Here is a 17,480-nt window from a genome sequence, read left to right as displayed (position 1 = left end):
TGTGCACACCTGCAGACATGCACGCACACATGCACACGCACACAGACACATGCACGCACACATATGCACACCCACACATGCACACACATGCACACACAGATGTGTGCACACCTGCAGACATGCACACACACATGCACACTCACACAGACACATGCACACACACATATGCACACACACATGCACACACATGCACACACACAGATGTGTGCACACCTGTCCGTTACATCCTGGCCAACACTGGCTCTGGGGGCTTTAGATGCTCCTTCCCGGGGTGGCCTGTGCTGGTGCCTCCGTGGCTTTGCTCCTCCTGGTGGCCCGGGAGGTGATGCTGTCGTGTTTGCTGGCCACCTGACTTCCTGCCGTGACGCTCGCGAGTCTTTCGTGCATTTCAGGAACGCCGGGCTGTCCGTCCTTGGTGTCCTCTGGCATGAGCATGGGCCCTGGGTCAGGAGGAATGCTGCGGACGGCTTTCCTCCTCTGCCACCTGCCCCCGCCCAGCGTCAGGTGAACTGACGTCTTGACGGTGGGTCGTGGACGTCTCGGTGTCCCTTCTGGTGGAGGCTCGCTGTGTCCTGTTGAGACCTCCCCCCTGAGCTGGGGACGGGTTTCTAGGTTGTCTCCCGAACCTCGTTGCTTTGCCCGTCACTCTTGGGCGGGGTGACGGTGTCGATAGTGTGAGGTAGGGGTCCCATCCTGGGCTTCTCCATGTGACACCACCTGGACCGTCACCATGTAGAGAAACTGTCCTCGGCTCTGTGCTCACCTTCTCTATGCTCGGGGTCCACTGTGGGCCGCTCTCCCACCCCGCTAGTCCATCCGGCTCAGGACCACGTGTCAGGTCACAGACAGGTGATTTCTCTCCATCTCTGTCCCCGCCCAGAACCCCTGAGGTCCCGCCAGGCCAGGCACCTGAACCTCTTTTTTCCTTATAGAATCTCTCTGGACCTGACCCGAGTGCCCAGGACAGTCTCTGGCTTGTCACAATAAACATTTGTTGAATGAGTAAATGGATGAATGAACGAACAGGTGGGCGGACGGGGCCCGGCTGTGGGGCCTCTGTGAGGGTCAGTGCCTGGCCTGGCTTTTCTGTGTCCACACTCTCTGTGGCCTCCTCCCAGGCCCGTCACCAACTCCTTGCCCATTGGGTCCTTCCTCCTCCTGTGCTGGCCTCTCTCAAGCCGGCCTCTGGCTTCCCCCCCACCCCAGCCGAGGTCCACGGACCCTTCCCCTCCCCTCGGTCAGACCCTTGCTGCCTGCCTTGGGCTGTCTCCACACCTGGTTGGACAACGCGGAACCGTGGCTCTGTAGGGCTCAGGAAGTGGTTCTCTTTCTGGTCCCTTGGGCACAGCCTGGATGTCGGGCCTTCCCCGGGAGCCGCTCAGGGGAAGGGAGCCGGAACCCACCCGGGAGGAGAGGAGGAGCTCAGCTGTTACAAAACCCTCAGTGTTAAAAAAATCCGTCTGCACCGTATTCATTTATGGACTTTGGATGCATTTTTGTTCTCATTTAACTGAAAACGGCCTTGATTTTAAAAAAAAGGAGTGCGGGAGGGTGAGGTTGGCAGGCAGCGAGTCCATCTGGTCTAATTACTTCTGGTGTTTTGAAAGGAGGGATCCAAACCTGCTGAGGCATAAACTTTGAGAAGTGGCTGCCGGCTGGACGGAGCTGGTCCGGGCCTCCTTCTCGGCTGGGAGGCCTGGTGCCTCCATGGGGTGGGGCCCCGGAGCCAGCAGGTTCCCGCACCTCCCAGGAGCCAGAGCCTTGGGCACCAGTCCCCCAAACAGCAGGGCCAGACCCGTGTGAGAACACAGCAGAGATGTCCCCTGTCCTTAGGCCTCGAGGAGGCTGGCCAGCGGCACACGGGGGCTCCCATCCTGCTGCCCAGGACCCCCAGAGGTGGGGGGGGGCGATGGGGGTGGTTTACAGGTGGACAAGCTGGTGGGCGGGAAAGGCCGGCCCTGGGGCTGCCCAGCGTGAGGCTCGCTCCTCTCACTTTGTGAAAAGGACACGAGACGGGTCACCGCCCCAGGCCCTCCTTGCCTCTCATGCCACTCATCAGAATGCAGTTGCTTCCTGGTGGGGACGGCAGGTGACCAGGCTCCAGGCTGGCTAGACCCCACCTGGTCCTGGCAGCCCCTGATGCCCTGGCTGCCACTGGCCAAGGCCACCTGTTCACAGGAGACCGGAGAGGCCGGCTCTGCCCACCTGGCCCTGTCCTGTGGCCATGGTCCACCTGGCTTCAAGGCCTCCGGTGACATCACCTTTTCTAGAAGCCCTGTGGTGTGAGCCAGGTGGACGGCCACCCTGCCCCTGTGCTTCTGCAGGGGCCACTTCATGTGAATTTCTTGGCCTAAGGCTTCCTGGTGCACACAGTCCAGGTGGGGGTCCTGGTGGGGGTCCTGGTGGGGGGTCCTGGTGGGGGTCCTGGTGGGGGATATCTGGTGGGGGTCCTGGTGGGGGTCCTGGTGGGGGGTCCTGGTGGGGGATATCTGGTGGGGGTCCTGGTGGGGGGTCCCTGGTGGGGGTCCTGATGGGGGGTCCTAGTGGGGGTCCTGGTGGGGGGTCCCTGTAGGGGTCCTGGTGTGGGGGGGTCCCTGGTGGGGGTCCCTGGTGGGGGGTCTCTGGTGGGGGGTCCTGGTAGGGGGGTTCCTGGTGGGGTTCCTGGTTGGGGGCCCTGGGAGGGTCCCTGGTGGAGGTCCTGGGGGTCCTGGTGGGGGGTCCTGGTGGGGGGCACCTGGTGGGGTTCCTGGTGGGAGTCCTGGTGGGAGTCCTGGTGGGAGGGGTCCTGGGAGGGGTCCTGGTGAGGGTCCCGGTGGGGCATATCTGGTGGGGGTCCTGGTGGGGGGTCCTGGTGGGGGTCCTGGTGGGGGGCCCCTGCAGGAGCGGGACCTGGGTCTTGCTGTGTGTGGCAGAGGGTCCTGCCCTGCATGGTCATGGCTCTTTCGGACCCACCCTTGCCTTGAAGCCCTCTGGGGCAGCCTGATGGAAGAGGTTGCAGGGCCACTTGCCGTGGGCCAACCTGGCCACCCCTCCTGTCACGGCATGGCCTTTGGTCCCCTCTCTGGACCCGAGGCTGTGGTCCCCACAGGGATCCGTGGTGTGCCTCGTTTCTGGGTGGTTTCAGCTGGGGCTGCGCCGTCCACATCACTCAGGAGCTGACCCAGCTGGCCTCCCGGGAGCTACCCCCCAGCCTGGATCTCCGCCCCGGGGTCTCCCCGCAGGAGTGCAGCTGGGTGCAGGTGGACTGGCAGGCCCACGGCCGGGGCTGCCCCGGCCTCCCCTGCCCCGCCAGGCCCACCGCTGGCCCTGCTGGGCTGCAGAGCATAGGAAGGACTGGGCTCGGGCTCCGGGATCCCTGCCCCGGTGTGACGCGTTCCTCCCGGGCCTCTGTCCCTCTTGTGTAAGGGGGTGAGAAGTGCGACAGGGAGGGACATGGAGCCATGGGTCTGGGAGTCGCTGTGACTTTAGGGGTGTCCCCCTTCCCTCCCGTCTTGAGCAGCCAGCGGCTGCCTGCCTGTGGCCATCCTGCACTGACTGGGAGCCCTGCACACACGTGTGTCGCACACACACACACACACACATGCACAGAGCTTCTCTTGTGCCCTTCCTGTCCCGGCCTTCCTTGCACCTGTGGGTGACGCTGACTGGCGCTGCTGTTCCTCCTCCTTCCCAGACGGCCCTCTGCCCACAGCATCTCTTCTGCACATGAGATTAATGTTCGAAACGAATCATCTGCTTCTCCCGGCTGCGGAGTCCAGGAAACAAAAGATGGATGGCTCTGCACGTGGGAGGGGGATTAATTAGGAATGAAAAAGGACGTTCCTGGGTGCCACTCACCTGGCTGCTGTTGCCCACTGTGGGATGTGCCCCAGCAAGTGTGTGATTGACAGGCTTCGGGGTCACGAAGCAGCACCACGGAGCCCTGACTCTTCTTAGCAGCCTGGGGCCATGGGGCAGGAGGAGCTGGAGTCCCTGTCCCCACCTCCTGCAGCCCCTGGCCTCAGCACAGCCCAGGGGTGCAGCAAGAGGAGGTGAAGCCGACTCCTCTCTCCAGAGCTGGGCGGGTGGCAGTGGAGCCGGGACATGAGGTGTCCCCAGGAGGCTGCGAAGTCCTCTTGTCCCCATCTTGGTGGAGGTGTGAGCTTGCCTGGGGCACTCAGGTGGGTCCTGGGCCTTTCTGAGCCTTGGGTCCTCAGCTTCAGAGTGGGGTGGAGCACCCTGGGATGCAGGCGGCTCTGAGGAGGGACTTAGGGCCAGGGCCAGGGTGGTCCTCCCCTGAGACGCTAGTAATGGACTGTGACATGGCCAGCTCCCTGGCAGTGGCCCCAGAAAGCCTGGCTTCTTTGGGGGTGGTGCCAGCTGGGACCGGCAGACGGGTGCAGGACCGGGTTGCAGAGGGCTCTGCCTGGGGAAGGGGCCTGGGCATTTCTGAGCGCCCAGGGAGGCTGCACCAGCCCCAGAGCTGGGCAGCATCACCGTCCCAGCCAGGCGGTGGCCTCCCCTGGAGGAAGGAGACTCCAGAGGGTCAAGAGGAGAAGGAAAGGTCTGGCCTGGCAGGTCCACTCCACGGGGCCTTTGCTCTTCTTCCCTCAGAGGGCCTGCGTGACGGCTGTCCAGGTGGGCAGCAGGTTCCTGCTTCAGTGTCCCCCAGGCCCCTGTCCTGCAGAATGGGCCGCCTGGGGTCCTTGGAGAGCTGAGTTTCCCAGGGTCTGGACACAGCAGAGGGGTGTGAGTGTCTGGGGTCTAGGTTTGCCTCTGTGGCCTCATCTGTAAAATGGGCCCCCAGCCCACGTGGGCAGGGCCACGGGAGGGCAAGACAGAACAGGTACCCAGGAGTCTGCATGGTCATTCTTGTTGATGTGGTCTTGGGGCTTGACTGTTGGGGTGCTAGGGGGGGCTCCCACCAGGATGGGGAGGGGCTGATGTGTGTTTCCTCCCGCCTGCCCCCACCTCTCGTTCACCCCTTTCCTTCCTTCCTACATGTGCGCCAGGAGCAGACGCTCCCTGAAACCCACCTGGGCCAGCCCTCTGTTGGGGGAGGAATCAAGGTGCATTTGACCTGGTCCTGCCCAGAAGGAGTGGGCAGGCGGGCAGTCAGCATAAAGAGGGGACACTCCTGGAATGGGGGGGCTCTGAGCTGGTGAATAATGGCCGGTGGTTGATGAAGAAGGGCTAGCAAGAGCTTTTCAGATCCCTGGGGAGCTTGGAGGTGGGACAGGCCAGGCTGCTCGGGAAATAGGAGGTGGCTGTGGAGGCCTGGGGTGGTGGACGGGCAGGGAATCTGGGAGGATCGTAGAAGGGGGCTGAGGCAGCCTTAAGGCCCCTGTGGGCCAGGTTGTGAGGTCTGGGTTTGTCCTGGAAGCACTGGGGAGCCATGGAGGGCTTTGGAGTGGAGGGAGGTCATGGGAGAGATGCCGGCTGTGTCCTCCCTGTCCAGCCGGGGCCAGAGGGGCCCCCCAGGGGGCATTCAGGAGCTGCTCAGTAGTCACTATTGAAGGGCGGGAGCTGTGCCTCGGTCCCCCATCACCTCAGCCATCCTGGGCACAGGGTGCAGAGCCTGGAGCCCTGGTCCAAGCCCCTCTTATTTCCTGTGCATCCTCAGACACACTGTTTGACTTCTCTGTGCTACAGGTTTCCTTCTCTCCCCACAGTTTTGTCCTGAGAGTTAGCTGAGCAGCTACTTGCAGCGGTGGCTGGTGAAGGGGTTTTGGGGAGGAGGGCGAGGTCTGCTTCTGGGCAGCGGCAGAGAGTGTGGAATCTCCCGTGCCCCACTTGGAAGCCCCTCCACATCCTGGCTTCTGTGAAGTGGGGGCGGTGATGGCAGCCGCCTCCCTGAGCAGGCTGTGAGAACAGGGCCTGTGTGGTGGCCCTCGGTGGCCGCCCAGCATGGCCCCTGCCCTCTCCTCTCAGGCGTTGCATGCTGGCCTGGACAGACTGCTGGGCTTAGCCCCACTTAGGGACACCCCAGGCCTCCCTGGCCTGGACCCTAGTGGCCTAGGCCAGGGGTGCCCTGCTCACTGACCCCTGGGCCCACCCCTGCCCCGGGCTGTGCACCCTGCCTGTGCACCCTGCCTGTGCACCCTGCCTGGGAGGCGGGAAACCTGGGCAGGAGCCCTGCTCTGCTCTGCTGCAGCCAAGCACTGCCCCTCCCCTGCATGGGAGCCTGGCTGCGAGCTTGGGGGAGCCTCTAATGGTGGCGCCAGGTCATTTATATTGGCTAAGCGGGCTTAATTAGGCTAGATCCGGGGGTGACCACGGGCGCACAAAGAAGCTGTTAAGGGGTTAACCTCCGGGAGATTACATTGTATTCAGCGCTCTGTTAAAGTTTGAATTAATTTTTCCCATGGGTTTGTTCACATTCTAATTTTCAACTAAATGAGACATCTGTTTCAGAAAAGGGAAATTTGCTCTGGTTGCCATGGCAACTATCATTCTGTAAGAAAATTATTCCAATGGTTACTTTAGAACCGAAAGACAGAAATTCAGGACAGGAAGCCGCCTCCCCTTGCTCAGCCCGAATTCGGATTCACCGCCCTCCCGGGGGCCCAGAGGTCCCCTGGACGGGGCAGAAGGGGCAGACCCCCGGCTCCTGGCCCGAGGGCGGTGGGGTGGGGCCCAGGCACCAGGTTGTGGTGTGGCTCCTGGGGACGCTCCAGCTCCACGGCTCATGTGTCCATGGGTCTCAGAGACCGGGACATGGGCCGCGAGGGCGGCTGCATCCCGCAGCTCAGGTGACAAGCCCCTCTTGTCCCCTCTGCCCTGTCCTGGTCTGAAACATCAGGCACCCTGCAGGAGGTGAGGCCGAGGGTCACAGTGCCTCCTTCCAGAGCCAGGCCTCGAGGGCTGAGGAGGGGCCTGCCTGGCCAACGCCTGCTGGGTGGGACCTGGCCTGGCGGAGCCCGAGTCCGTGGACACTGGGCAGTTCCTTGTGGTCCAGGCCAGAGGGCTGCCCAGGCCTCAGTGGATAAGGTTGCCCCGCGACTCCTGCCTGCCCTCAAGAAAGGCCCCTGCCTGAGGCCAGCTCAGAAATGTCCTCAGAAATGTCCCCGACGACCTGCCTCTCTGGTCCCCAAATTCTAGTGAAAGTTGCAATGTCACCTCTTTGGCGGGCGAGCTCTGGGGGCTCAGGTGTGTGTTCACGGGCCACAGTAAGGCCCTCCCTCCCAGGCAGGCAGTGGGTCCAGCAGTGAGCAAGAGGGACCTCCCTGTCCCTGGGGACAAGGTCTGCAGACCACGCCTCCTTGTCCCAGGACATGGGAGGAAACGGGCTGGGAGGGGTCAGGAGGCCAGCGCTGGGCAGAACCAGGGTGTCCGGCTCCAGCTTTAGGGTCAGAGGGGCCAAGGACCTAACACTATGGCCTTAGTGCCCACGGACCCCGGCCAGGTCCTGGGGGACAGTCAGCTTGCCTGTGTGACTGAGAAGTCCTCGTGGCCCACAGAGGGGGCTGAGATGGGACGGGAAAGGAGGCGGGTGGGGGGGGGAGAGGACCTTTGGCCCCGTGGAGACCTGGTTCCCGCCCTCCTGTCCTGGGCTGCGGGGCCATCACGGGGCACCCTCGGGTGAGCGGAGTTCCGCGTCCCGGGATTCCAGGTCAGGTGTTTCCCAGGACCGGGCAGGACCTGCCACCCAGAGGAGGTCCCTTAGTTAGTGCTGGGCGAGGGAAAGCCGGACAGGCAGAGGCCCCCCAGGGGCAGCTGTTGGGGTCCCTGGGGGTCTCTGATGTGTTTCTGAGTGTCTCTATCAAACACTCACCCCCTGTGGTGGCTCCGGAGAACTAACAGCTGCTTCTCTCCACACTGAGGAGGCCTCGTCCTGCCTTGTAAATATTTGATTAGATTTTTGAAAAATGGAGCCTGTGTTTGAAAGTCAGTGCCAGCAATCCACTGCTCCTTCTCCCGCTGGCTGGCGGGGCTGGGGCTCCCGAGGCCCCGGCATCCAGGCTGCACAGCCTCCTGCAGCAGCACTGTCCGCTGCCCCAGGGCCCTCGCTCAGCCTCGGGCTCGTAGCTCGCGGGAGCCTTCGGAAACCCAGCCTGGCGGTCAGAGCTGAAGCCGCCTGGAGCCAGGGACAGGGCTGTGCCGGCCAGGACTGCAGACCAGGACCGCAGGAGGAAGGGCCACACCGTGACTCGGGCGCGGAAATGCTTCTACTAAGTAGAAATATGTTTAAAATATCCCTTTCCTGCTCTCTCTACTCATTCCTTTGCTTTTCCTGTTTCTTTTTTTAAAAAATGCTGTTGCCACCCATCAAAATGCAGTTTAAAACACATTGCCTAGGCCGGAACTTTGTCATGTATGTTTCATGGGTGAGTCTAGGAGGAGTCCATGTCAACAATGGTGATGAATGTGATGGTGATGGTGGTGGTGGTGATGGTGATGGTGATGGCAATGATGATGGTGGTGATGGCAGTGATGAAGGGATGGTGGAGGTGATGATGATGTGTGGTGACGGTGCTCATGGTGGTAGTGGTGGTGATGGTCGTGATGGTGATGATGGTAATGGTGATAGTGATGGTGGTGATGACCTTGGTGATGGTGATGGTCATGATGATGGTGGTGATGATGGTGATGATGATGGTATGGTGGAGGTGATAATGATGGGTGGGGGTGATACTGGTGATGATGTTGATGGTGATGATTGTGGTGGTGATGGTGGTGATGATGATGATGACGATGGGGGTGATGATGTTAATGGTGGTGATGATGATGGTGATGGTTTTGGTGTTGATGGCAATTATGATGGGATGGTAGAGATGATGATGATGGGTGGTGATGATGGTGGTGATGATGGTGATAGTGATAGAAGTGGTGATGGCGATGATAGTGATGGTGATGATTGTGATGGTGACCATGGTCATGGTGGTGATGGTGGTGATGGTGGTGATGATGAAGGTGGTGATGGTGGTGATAATGATGGTAGTGGTGATGGTGATGATGGTGATGGTGATGATTGTTGTGGTGACAGTGGTCACCGTGGTAGTGGTGGTGATGATGATGGTGATAATGATGGTGATGGAGATGGTGGTGATGGTGGTGATAGTAATGGTGGTGGTGATGGTGATGGTGATGATTGTGGTGGTGACTGTGGTCATGGTGGTGATGGTGGTGATGGTGGTGATGATGAAGGTGGTGATGGTGGTGATAATGATGGTGGTGGTGATGGTGATGATGGTGATGGTGATGACTGTTGTGGTGACTGTGGTCATGGTGGTAGTGGTGGTGATGGTGGTGATGATGGTGGTGATGATGGTGATAGTGATAGTAATGGTGGTGGTGATGGTGATGATGGTGATGGTGATGATGGTGATGGTGATGATTGTGTGGTGACAGTGGTCATGGTGGTAGTGGTGGTGATGGTGGTGATGATGATGGTGTTGATGGTAGTGATGGTGGTGATAATGATGGTGATGGAGATGGTGGTGATAGTAATAGTGGTGGTGATGGCGATGATGGTGGAGGTGATGATGATTGTGTGGTGACAGTGGTCATGGTGGTAGTGGTGGTGATGGTGGTGATGATGATGGTGGTGATGGTGGTGATGGTGGTGATAATGATGGTGATGGAGATGGTGGTGATAGTAATAGTGGTGGTGATGGTGATGATGGTGGAGGTGATGATGATTGTGTGGTGACAGTGGTCATGGTGGTAGTGGTGGTGATGGTGGTGATGATGATGGTGGTGATGGTGGTGATAATGATGGTGATGGAGATGGTGGTGATAGTAATAGTGGTGGTGATGGTGATGATGGTGATGGTGATGACTGTTGTGGTGACTGTGGTCATGGTGGTGATGGTGGTGATGGTGGTGATGATGAAGGTGGTGATGGTGGTGATAGTAATGGTGGTGGTGATGGTGATGATGGTGGTGGTGATGATTGTTGTGGTGACCGTGGTCACCGTGGTAGTGGTGGTGATGGTGGTGATGATGAAGGTGGTGATGGTGGTGATAATGATGGTGGTGGTGGTGGTGGTCATGATGGTGGTGGTGGTGGTGGTGGCAATGATGATGGGATGGTGGGGGGATGAGGATGATGAGGCAGCTGCAGTGCTGACTGTGACCCAGACATTATTTTAACATGTTTCATGGATTAACTGACTTAATCCTCATTTATAGATGAGGGAATTGAGGTCTAGAGCTCCTGGGTATTCAGACGGGATTGTACAGATGTGGTTCAACCTAACTCTCCCCCCCCTTGCCCAAAATCACACAGTGGATAAGAGGTGGACCATCGTCACCCAGGCCTCTCTGACTTAAAGTTGTGCATGAAATCATGCGCGCGCGTGTGTGTGCATGTGTGTGTGTGTGCGTGTGTGTGTGTGGTCTTCTCTGGGGGGAGTCTGAGAAGCTGAGGAGTTTCTGCAGGTGGACAGGGCAGGCCTAGGTGGGCGTGTCTGAGAGGCTCCTCCCCTGGTGCTGACCCCCAGTGGCCATTCCCCAGCCCCAGCTGCCCCTCCCCTCAGCTGGTGGGCTCTGCCTGTGGATGGGGATCCCAGGGCCGGGCACAGACAGCCTCGTGGGTCCTGGGCACCATCTTCCCCCCTCTCAGGCCTGGAGTGGGACGGGGAGCCAGGCTCTTTCTGGCCTCACCTGTGCCCAGGGCTCCCTGCAGCCTGTCAGGCCTGGTGGGGGACGAGGTGGGAGTCACAGCTCCTCCCAGAGGCCAGGAGCCTAGGGGGGTAGTGTCTGGGAGGCTGGTGGCCGGTGTGTTCTATCTGTTTTACTGAGGGTCCTCCCTGGAGGGTCCTTGGGGCTGTGGAAGGTGGGGGCTAGATTCAGCTCTGAAGAGCTGGTGGCAGTCACGGGCCACAGGGAAGGTCCTACAACAGCCTGTAACAGGGTGCTGCTTGGTCCAGTCCTCTCTCCACCCTTTATTCAACATTCACTGACCTCCCTCCCGGGCCTCTGAGTAACCACGTGGTCAGCCACCTTCCTCCGGAACCTCGGGCCCAGGAGATGGCACTGCAGGCCCCAGTGCTGGGGCAGGGAGCACCAGGCCTGGGTCTGATCCTCTGGGTGCCTCCCCCCACCCCCTGAGCCTGTCCTCCAGCCTGGAGCCTGCCGAGGGAGGGCCACGTTCTCAGTGGTGTTCCACGGAACCCCAGGGTTCCCAGCGGTGTACCCAGTGGCCGCCAATAGGATAGAGTTGTTGGCGTAAGAGCCTGGGGTGTCAGCCACCCCACAGGATGACGCCTGAGCCATGGGAGGGATTTAGGTGGCAGCTCTGGGCACACAAGGGCCTGTGAAGGCAAGGCTGGACCCAGCCCTGCCGTGGCTCTGCACCCAGGGCCTGACCCCGCAGCACGGCTCTCCTGGGCCTCAGGCTCCTCATGGTGACATGGGAGTACGTGGACCCTGGATTCGTGAGTTCCTGGGACAGGTGGCCTCCCTGGCAGAGCTGGTGAGCTGAGCAAGCCTTCACTGACCCACCTGGCCCACCTGCTGCCGGCTGGCCGTCCTGGGGCCGGGGCGGGGGACTGTGCTGGTGTGCAGGTGGTCACCACCTGTCTGGAGCCAGAGGTCCAGCAGCACCAGCGGGGGCCGTTCCTCCTGGAGGCTCCGAGGGACAACCTCCCCAGACCTCCCAGCCCCCTGTGGCCGCGGCCACCTTGGCCTTCCTGGCCCGTGTCCACTACAGTCTCTCTCCTCCAGTGTCGCTGGCGCTCCTCTGCGTGTGTGTTTCCACATGGCCCTCTTTTCAGGACGCCGGTCACTGGATTCAGAGCCCATTCTAGTCCAACAGGGCCTCCTTTTAACTGGATTGTGTATGCAGACAATCAGGTCCTGTTCACGGTCCTCGTAGCACCACCGAGGGGACATAAGTTACCCACCACAGGGGTGGCGGTGATGGGGAGATGGCGGTCTCGGTCTCTTCCTGCTTCTGTAATAGGATTCCATAGACTAGGTAGCTCATGAACGGCAGATACTTCTTCTCACCATTCCAGAGTCTGAAAGTCAAGACCAAGGTGCTGCATGATTCCGTGTCTGCCGAGGGCCCTCTCTGGCCCAGATGATGGCTGCTCACGCCCTCACCTGTTCTTCTGTAGGGGCACTAAGCCCATCATGTAGTTTCCTCTCTCATGCCCTGATCACCTGCCAAGCCCCACCTCCTAATGCCATTACCTGGGGAGTCAACATGTGACACAAACCTTTAGACCACAGCAGTGGTGGTGTGATAGGGATGGTGTTGGTGGTTACTGTTGCTGTTGGTGTTGGAGATGGTATTGGCAGTGGTGGTAGTGGTGGTGATGGTGGTGATGGGGATGGTGGTGGTGATGGTGGGGATGGTGGTGATGGTGGTGGTGGTGATGGTGATGGTGGTGATGGTGATGGTGGTGATGGGGATGGTGGTGGTAATGGTGCTGATGGTGATGATTGTGGTGGTGGTGCTGATGGTTGGTGATGGTGGTGGTGGTGGTGGTGGTAATGGTGGTGGTGGTGATGGTTGGTGATGGTGCTGATGGTTGGTGATGGTGGTGGTGGTGGTGGTGGTGGTGATGGTGATGATTGTGGTGGTGGTGGTGGTGGTGGTGATAGTAGTGGTGACGGTGGTAACGGTGCTGATGGTTGGTGATGGTGGTGGTGGTGGTAATGGTGCTGATGGTGATGATTGTGGTGGTGGTGGTGGTGGTGGTGGTGGTTAGGATGAAATAGTGGCTTGATATCTGCTGACAGAGCCAAGTCTAGAAGGCCATTGGTTGATACAGAGGGATGTCAGCATCTGCTTTTCTCATCATTGAAGGAAATGTCTGGGACTCCCTCCAAGAGTCTGAGCCACTGCTCACCACTGAGCCAACTGGGATGACTTACGTTGACGGGTCTAGGTCTGGGCTGGGGACAGGTCAGGGGGACGTGAACAGCTGGGTCCCTGAGGCCCCACTCTGGAGCTGGCAATGAGCTGCAGCCCCGCGGCTGTGGGCGGGGGCGCTGAGGAAGCAGGGAAGGAGCAGCGTCAGCGTGGCATCGCCTCTTGCCCTGTGGCCTGCCCCCTTCCCTGTGACCACCCTCTCTGAACTGCCCACTCTTCTCCTGCAGGCAGCCCTGGTTTTACGGCTGGGGCTTTAACCTCCCCCGAGGCCAAGCCCTGCTGGAGAAGTGGAACCTCATTCCTGAAGGTGTTGACATCCTGATCACGCATGGACCGCCACTGGGTAAGATCTGTAGGCCCCCCACTGGCGGCCAGCTCCAGCCCACCCGCTGGGGTTGGGTGGGGCTTTGGGGCGGGTCCTGGATGGGCTCTTCTGAGTCTCATTTGCTGGGGCATAGCCCCAGGGCCCCCTTGGCACCTCCTGAGCCTGCCGGGTGCCTGCCTGGACCTTGCCCCACACAGGAGCCTGAGCCCCCGTCTGCCTGTTTCATGCTGGACAAGGGGCGCTCAGCCCCTGGCCCTCCAGACCCAAGTCCTCAGAACAGAATGACCAGGACCTGCGTGGCCCGCCCCATCCAGGCCCCTGCCCCGTCAGAAACCGGGACGCGGCTCCCTCACTGCCACCATCCCGTGTCCCCAGGGCTGTGGATTCCACCTCCCAATGACTCTCCTCTCCACCCCGGCCACCACCTTGTCCTGGCTGAGGCTGCCTCTCACCTGCTAACCACTTCCTGGGCCCCCGGCTTCCCATCTGGGACCCACATCCTGTCCATCTGTGTCGCCCCTTCCACTCACGACCCTCCACCACCCTGGCCCTCCCCTCCCTCCCTCTCCGTGCCCACCATGCCTCACCGGCCTCGGGCCTGACCCTTGGCCCTCTCGTGTACTCCCCTCCTGTCAGTGGGGAGAGCCCTTGGGATCATCGGCTGCGCTGTGCCATCCATCGGTGACCTTCTGTGACTCCTCAGTCCTTAGAACGGAGTTCAAACTCCTACCACGCTGGTTCAGACCAGCCTCCTGCTCCCACAGTCGCCTCTGTGAACCTGCCATCACGCCCATGCCCCGGGCGGCCTCTGTGCTGGGCGGTGCTGCATCTCACAGGGCTGCCAGGGCAGGTGGGGCTCCTGGGCTGTGGGTAGAGGCTCCCGAGGAGGAAGCCAGAGCTGGGTCTGGTCTGGGGAGGCAGATGGAGTGGCAGGGAGGACGTCCTGGGTGGAAGGCCAGCACAGCCTGAGTGCCCACCCACACCTGCTGCCACTGCCCGCCAGCACCCGGGCGCCACCCTCCCATAGACGGTGACCCCATCTTCTGAGGAAGGAGAGGCCCAGGACTGGGGGTGCAGGAGCTTGAGGGCTTGTGACCAGGTTCCCGTCCCCAGGGCCTCCCGACCCCAGGGCCAGTTCTTTCCACATCCAGCGTCCTCTGTCACGGGAGGCTCTCTGTCAAGGGCCTCGGACCCTCCCTCCGTCCCTTCCTCCCCTCCCCCTTCCTTTCTCCCTCCAGTCTCTCTTGCCCTCCTGCCCTCTGGGCGACCCACCCCCACCACATGCCAGAAGCTGTGTGCCAGGCCTCCCAGGAGAAAGACCCCACCCCGGTCCCGGCTGTAAATGCCAGGGGCCCGAGGAGCTGGAGACCCCTCCTGGCACACACGGGGGGCGGGGGTGAGATGGGCCCCGCTGCAGGCAGGTGGGATCCCGGTGCCCAGCACAGCACTTACAATTTTTGCATGAAACAGAGGCACAGAGAGGTTAATTTGCTTGTCCAAGACCACACAGCCAGTAGGCTGCAGAGCCTGGTGGTCACCCCAGGGTCTACTTTCCACCCATTTCCTGACTCTTCTCCGCCTTCCCATCCTCCTCCTGGGTCTCTGCCTGCTTCATCTCTAAGTCAGCGCCTGGCTCCAGGAGGAAGCGCCCCGTCCCTGGCTGGCAGTTGCAGAAGGGGCCATTTGCCCACCCAAACAGAGGGGCGAGAGGAGCCCGATTGTCGCTTGGAGTAATCAATTATTCTTGGTTTGTGTAGCCGTGTGAGGATAATAAGCAGCCGCCATCTGGGCGGCTCCGGGAGGCTGGCAGCCAGCAGACACGGGCGCGGCCACGTGAGCTGCTGCGGTGGCTGAGCAGTTCATGGTCATGGTTCTGTGCTGTTTTGCTCGGGAAGTTTCTGCAGTGGGAGCCTCACGCCCTGGCGCTGCGGAGGCCCCGCCTGCCCCGGCCACGGCGCCCTCGGCCCAGCCTGCTGCTCTCTGCCCTGGGCAGACGCCTCCCTGAGGCCACTTGAGCAGGGAGGGTCTGGGGTACTGGCCTTTGCCGAGCACCGTGCCCAGGTGCCCACGAGGAGGCTACTGCTGGGAGGATGGCCGTGGCCTTGCGGGGCAGCGTGTGGCGGTCCCTGTCCCTGGGCTGAAGCGGGTGGGGGGGCTGCTGTAGGAGGAGGAGCGGCCCCCAGGCTGGAGTCCAGGCCATGTCTCCCAGAGCCGTCACGGCCCGTGTCTCCCTGCACAGGCTTCCTGGACTGGGTCCCCAAGAAGATGCAGCGGGTGGGCTGCGTGGAGCTGCTCAACACCGTGCAGAGGCGCGTCCAGCCGCGGCTGCACGTCTTCGGCCACATCCATGAAGGTCAGTGGGCGGGACCCCACGGTCCTGCAGGGGGCTGCCTCTCCCACTTCAGCCCGGGCACCCACCTTCCCTGACTTCTTCAGCCTGAAGGGCAGGAGCCAGTGGCCACTGTGCCCGGGTCAACCTTGTCCACACCTTGGCTGCCACTGGCTACCCCTGTGATGTCGACAGTGGGGGGCTGAGGGCGAGCTCTCCCAGGACTCTGGGTGCCGTCCTCTGAGCCCCAAGACTAGTCCGGGAAGCCTTTGGGAGAAGGCCGGGGCTTTCCCGAGGCGGGGACGTCTGGGCTCTGACGTCCTAAAGGTAGTGGCCCTGTCTTGTCACTCCATCCCCAGGGCCTGGCGCGAAGTCGGTGCTTGGTGAATGTGGACCGAGGACAGGCTGCCTGCCTGAGGGGCTCTGGGGCGGGGATGGCATTCTGGCCCCTGTCCTGGGACGCTGGAGCCACATTCCTGGGGTTGTGGGGACGTCCACTTCACACTGTGGGGAGCGGGAGGGTGACTTCACCTCCAGTCCTGGCCACCCGTGCCTGACTCGTCCGCTGTCCTCAGCCCCCGGCGTCCTCCTGAGTTCACCCCCCCTCGGCTCCTTCTGACACCTGACCTGCCTGGGCCAGGCTCCCGTCCCCCCTGCAGGAAACACGGTGGCTGCTGTGTGTGGGGACCTGCTAGACCAGGACCCTTCAGGTCATTTTCCAGCTCAGAGCAAACGGGCCTCGGGCTGAGCCCGAGGGTCTCTGGGGAGTTCTCAGGAGGAGGGGTCCCACCACACCTGGCCTTAAGGCGCGCTTAGGTGACAGCCGCCCGAGGCAGAGTCCCAGAACCCCGGGAAGGGGGGGCTCGTGTGCAGTGGGGTGACCAGACTGCAGGGCCGCCAGACCGCGGGTTGCCTGGGACCCAAAGCGCACTCCGCACAACCGTGGGCCAAAGGGGGGTCCCAGGAACAGGCAGCCTGACGAGGAGGCAGGTGGTCTTCTGAGCTGCAGACGAGGGGCTCTTCAGGCCGAGGTGGGGGAGAGGAGATGGCCCAGAGGGTGGCGGTGTCATGACACCGGGAAGTGAGGGTGGCCATGGTGGTGACGCAGTGGTGAGGGTGGCCATGGTGGTGACGCAGAGGTGGGGACGGCGAGGACCTTGATGTAAAGATGGTGGTGTTGATGGTGACAGTGGCGAAGGCGATGACGATGGTGGTGAGGACGTGGTGGTGCTGGCAGGGAAGGGACTGTGCGACGGTGGCCTGGTGCTGGGGGCCACGTGTGCTCGCCCACTGGCCCTGCGCTGTGCCTGGATGGTGGCGCCGTCCCTTCCCCGCGGCAGGCTCCGGCTGGGCAGCGCCTTCCTCTCACAGACAGGAGCCTGCGCCCCAGGGTCTCAGGTGGCCGCTCCCTCAGGCTCCCGCACACAGCGGAGGCCCTGGGGACGGGCCTGATGGCTGTGCTCTCCCTCCAGGGTACGGTGTCATGGCGGATGGGACGACCACCTACGTGAACGCGTCCGTGTGCACTGTGAACTACCAGCCTGTGAACCCGCCCATCGTCATCGACCTCCCCACGCCCCGGAACTCCTGACTGCCCCCGCCGCCCGGCTCCAGCGCCCGCATCAGCTGCGCACGCCAGGCCCAGCTCGGGTCCCCAGCCACGCGCCCTTGCACCAGAGCAGCCCAGACCAGCCACCTGGCCCTGGGGACCCGCCCTGCCTGGGGCTGAGGCCTGGAATAGAGAAAATCACTTCACTGTCACCTCCGCCTCCTGCAGCTGGGGCCCAGTGCCGGCCCCCTCCCCTCTACCCGTTCCTCCCTGTGCGCCTGGCCGAGGGACCAGCCGGGGACCCGCAGGCTCACTCCCCATCTTGCTTGGGAAATGACCGACTCGCCCTCCTGCCCAGCTGGACGCCCTCCTCCCGGGTCTGGGAAGCCGCTGCTCTTGGAAGGTTCTGGAAGTGCTTGCACAAAGTGTCCCTGTGCCTGAGAGTCCGGGGGCTGTGGGCCCCGGGGCGGGC

At 61.7% G+C, this 17,480-nt stretch overlaps 1 protein-coding gene across 1 annotated transcript in view; it reads left to right on the top strand.

The window, feature by feature from the left end:
- Mpped1 (metallophosphoesterase domain containing 1) overlaps positions 1-17,166 on the top strand; it is a 60,279-nt gene extending 43,113 nt beyond the window's left edge. The window contains exons 4-6 of the mRNA XM_026394360.2: positions 13,033-13,148; positions 15,370-15,483; positions 16,932-17,166. Coding sequence (XP_026250145.1) covers positions 13,033-13,148; positions 15,370-15,483; positions 16,932-17,050 — 349 coding nt within the window. The 3' untranslated portion in view covers positions 17,051-17,166. The remainder of the gene's footprint in view (positions 1-13,032; positions 13,149-15,369; positions 15,484-16,931) is intronic.
- Positions 17,167-17,480: the final 314 nt, after the last annotated feature.

This window comes from Urocitellus parryii, chromosome 5 (assembly GCF_045843805.1).
Source record: "Urocitellus parryii isolate mUroPar1 chromosome 5, mUroPar1.hap1, whole genome shotgun sequence".
NCBI classification, from domain to species: Eukaryota; Metazoa; Chordata; class Mammalia; order Rodentia; family Sciuridae; genus Urocitellus; species Urocitellus parryii.
Note: the sequence above shows the minus strand (reverse complement) of the source record. Positions and strands in the feature narration are given on the sequence as shown.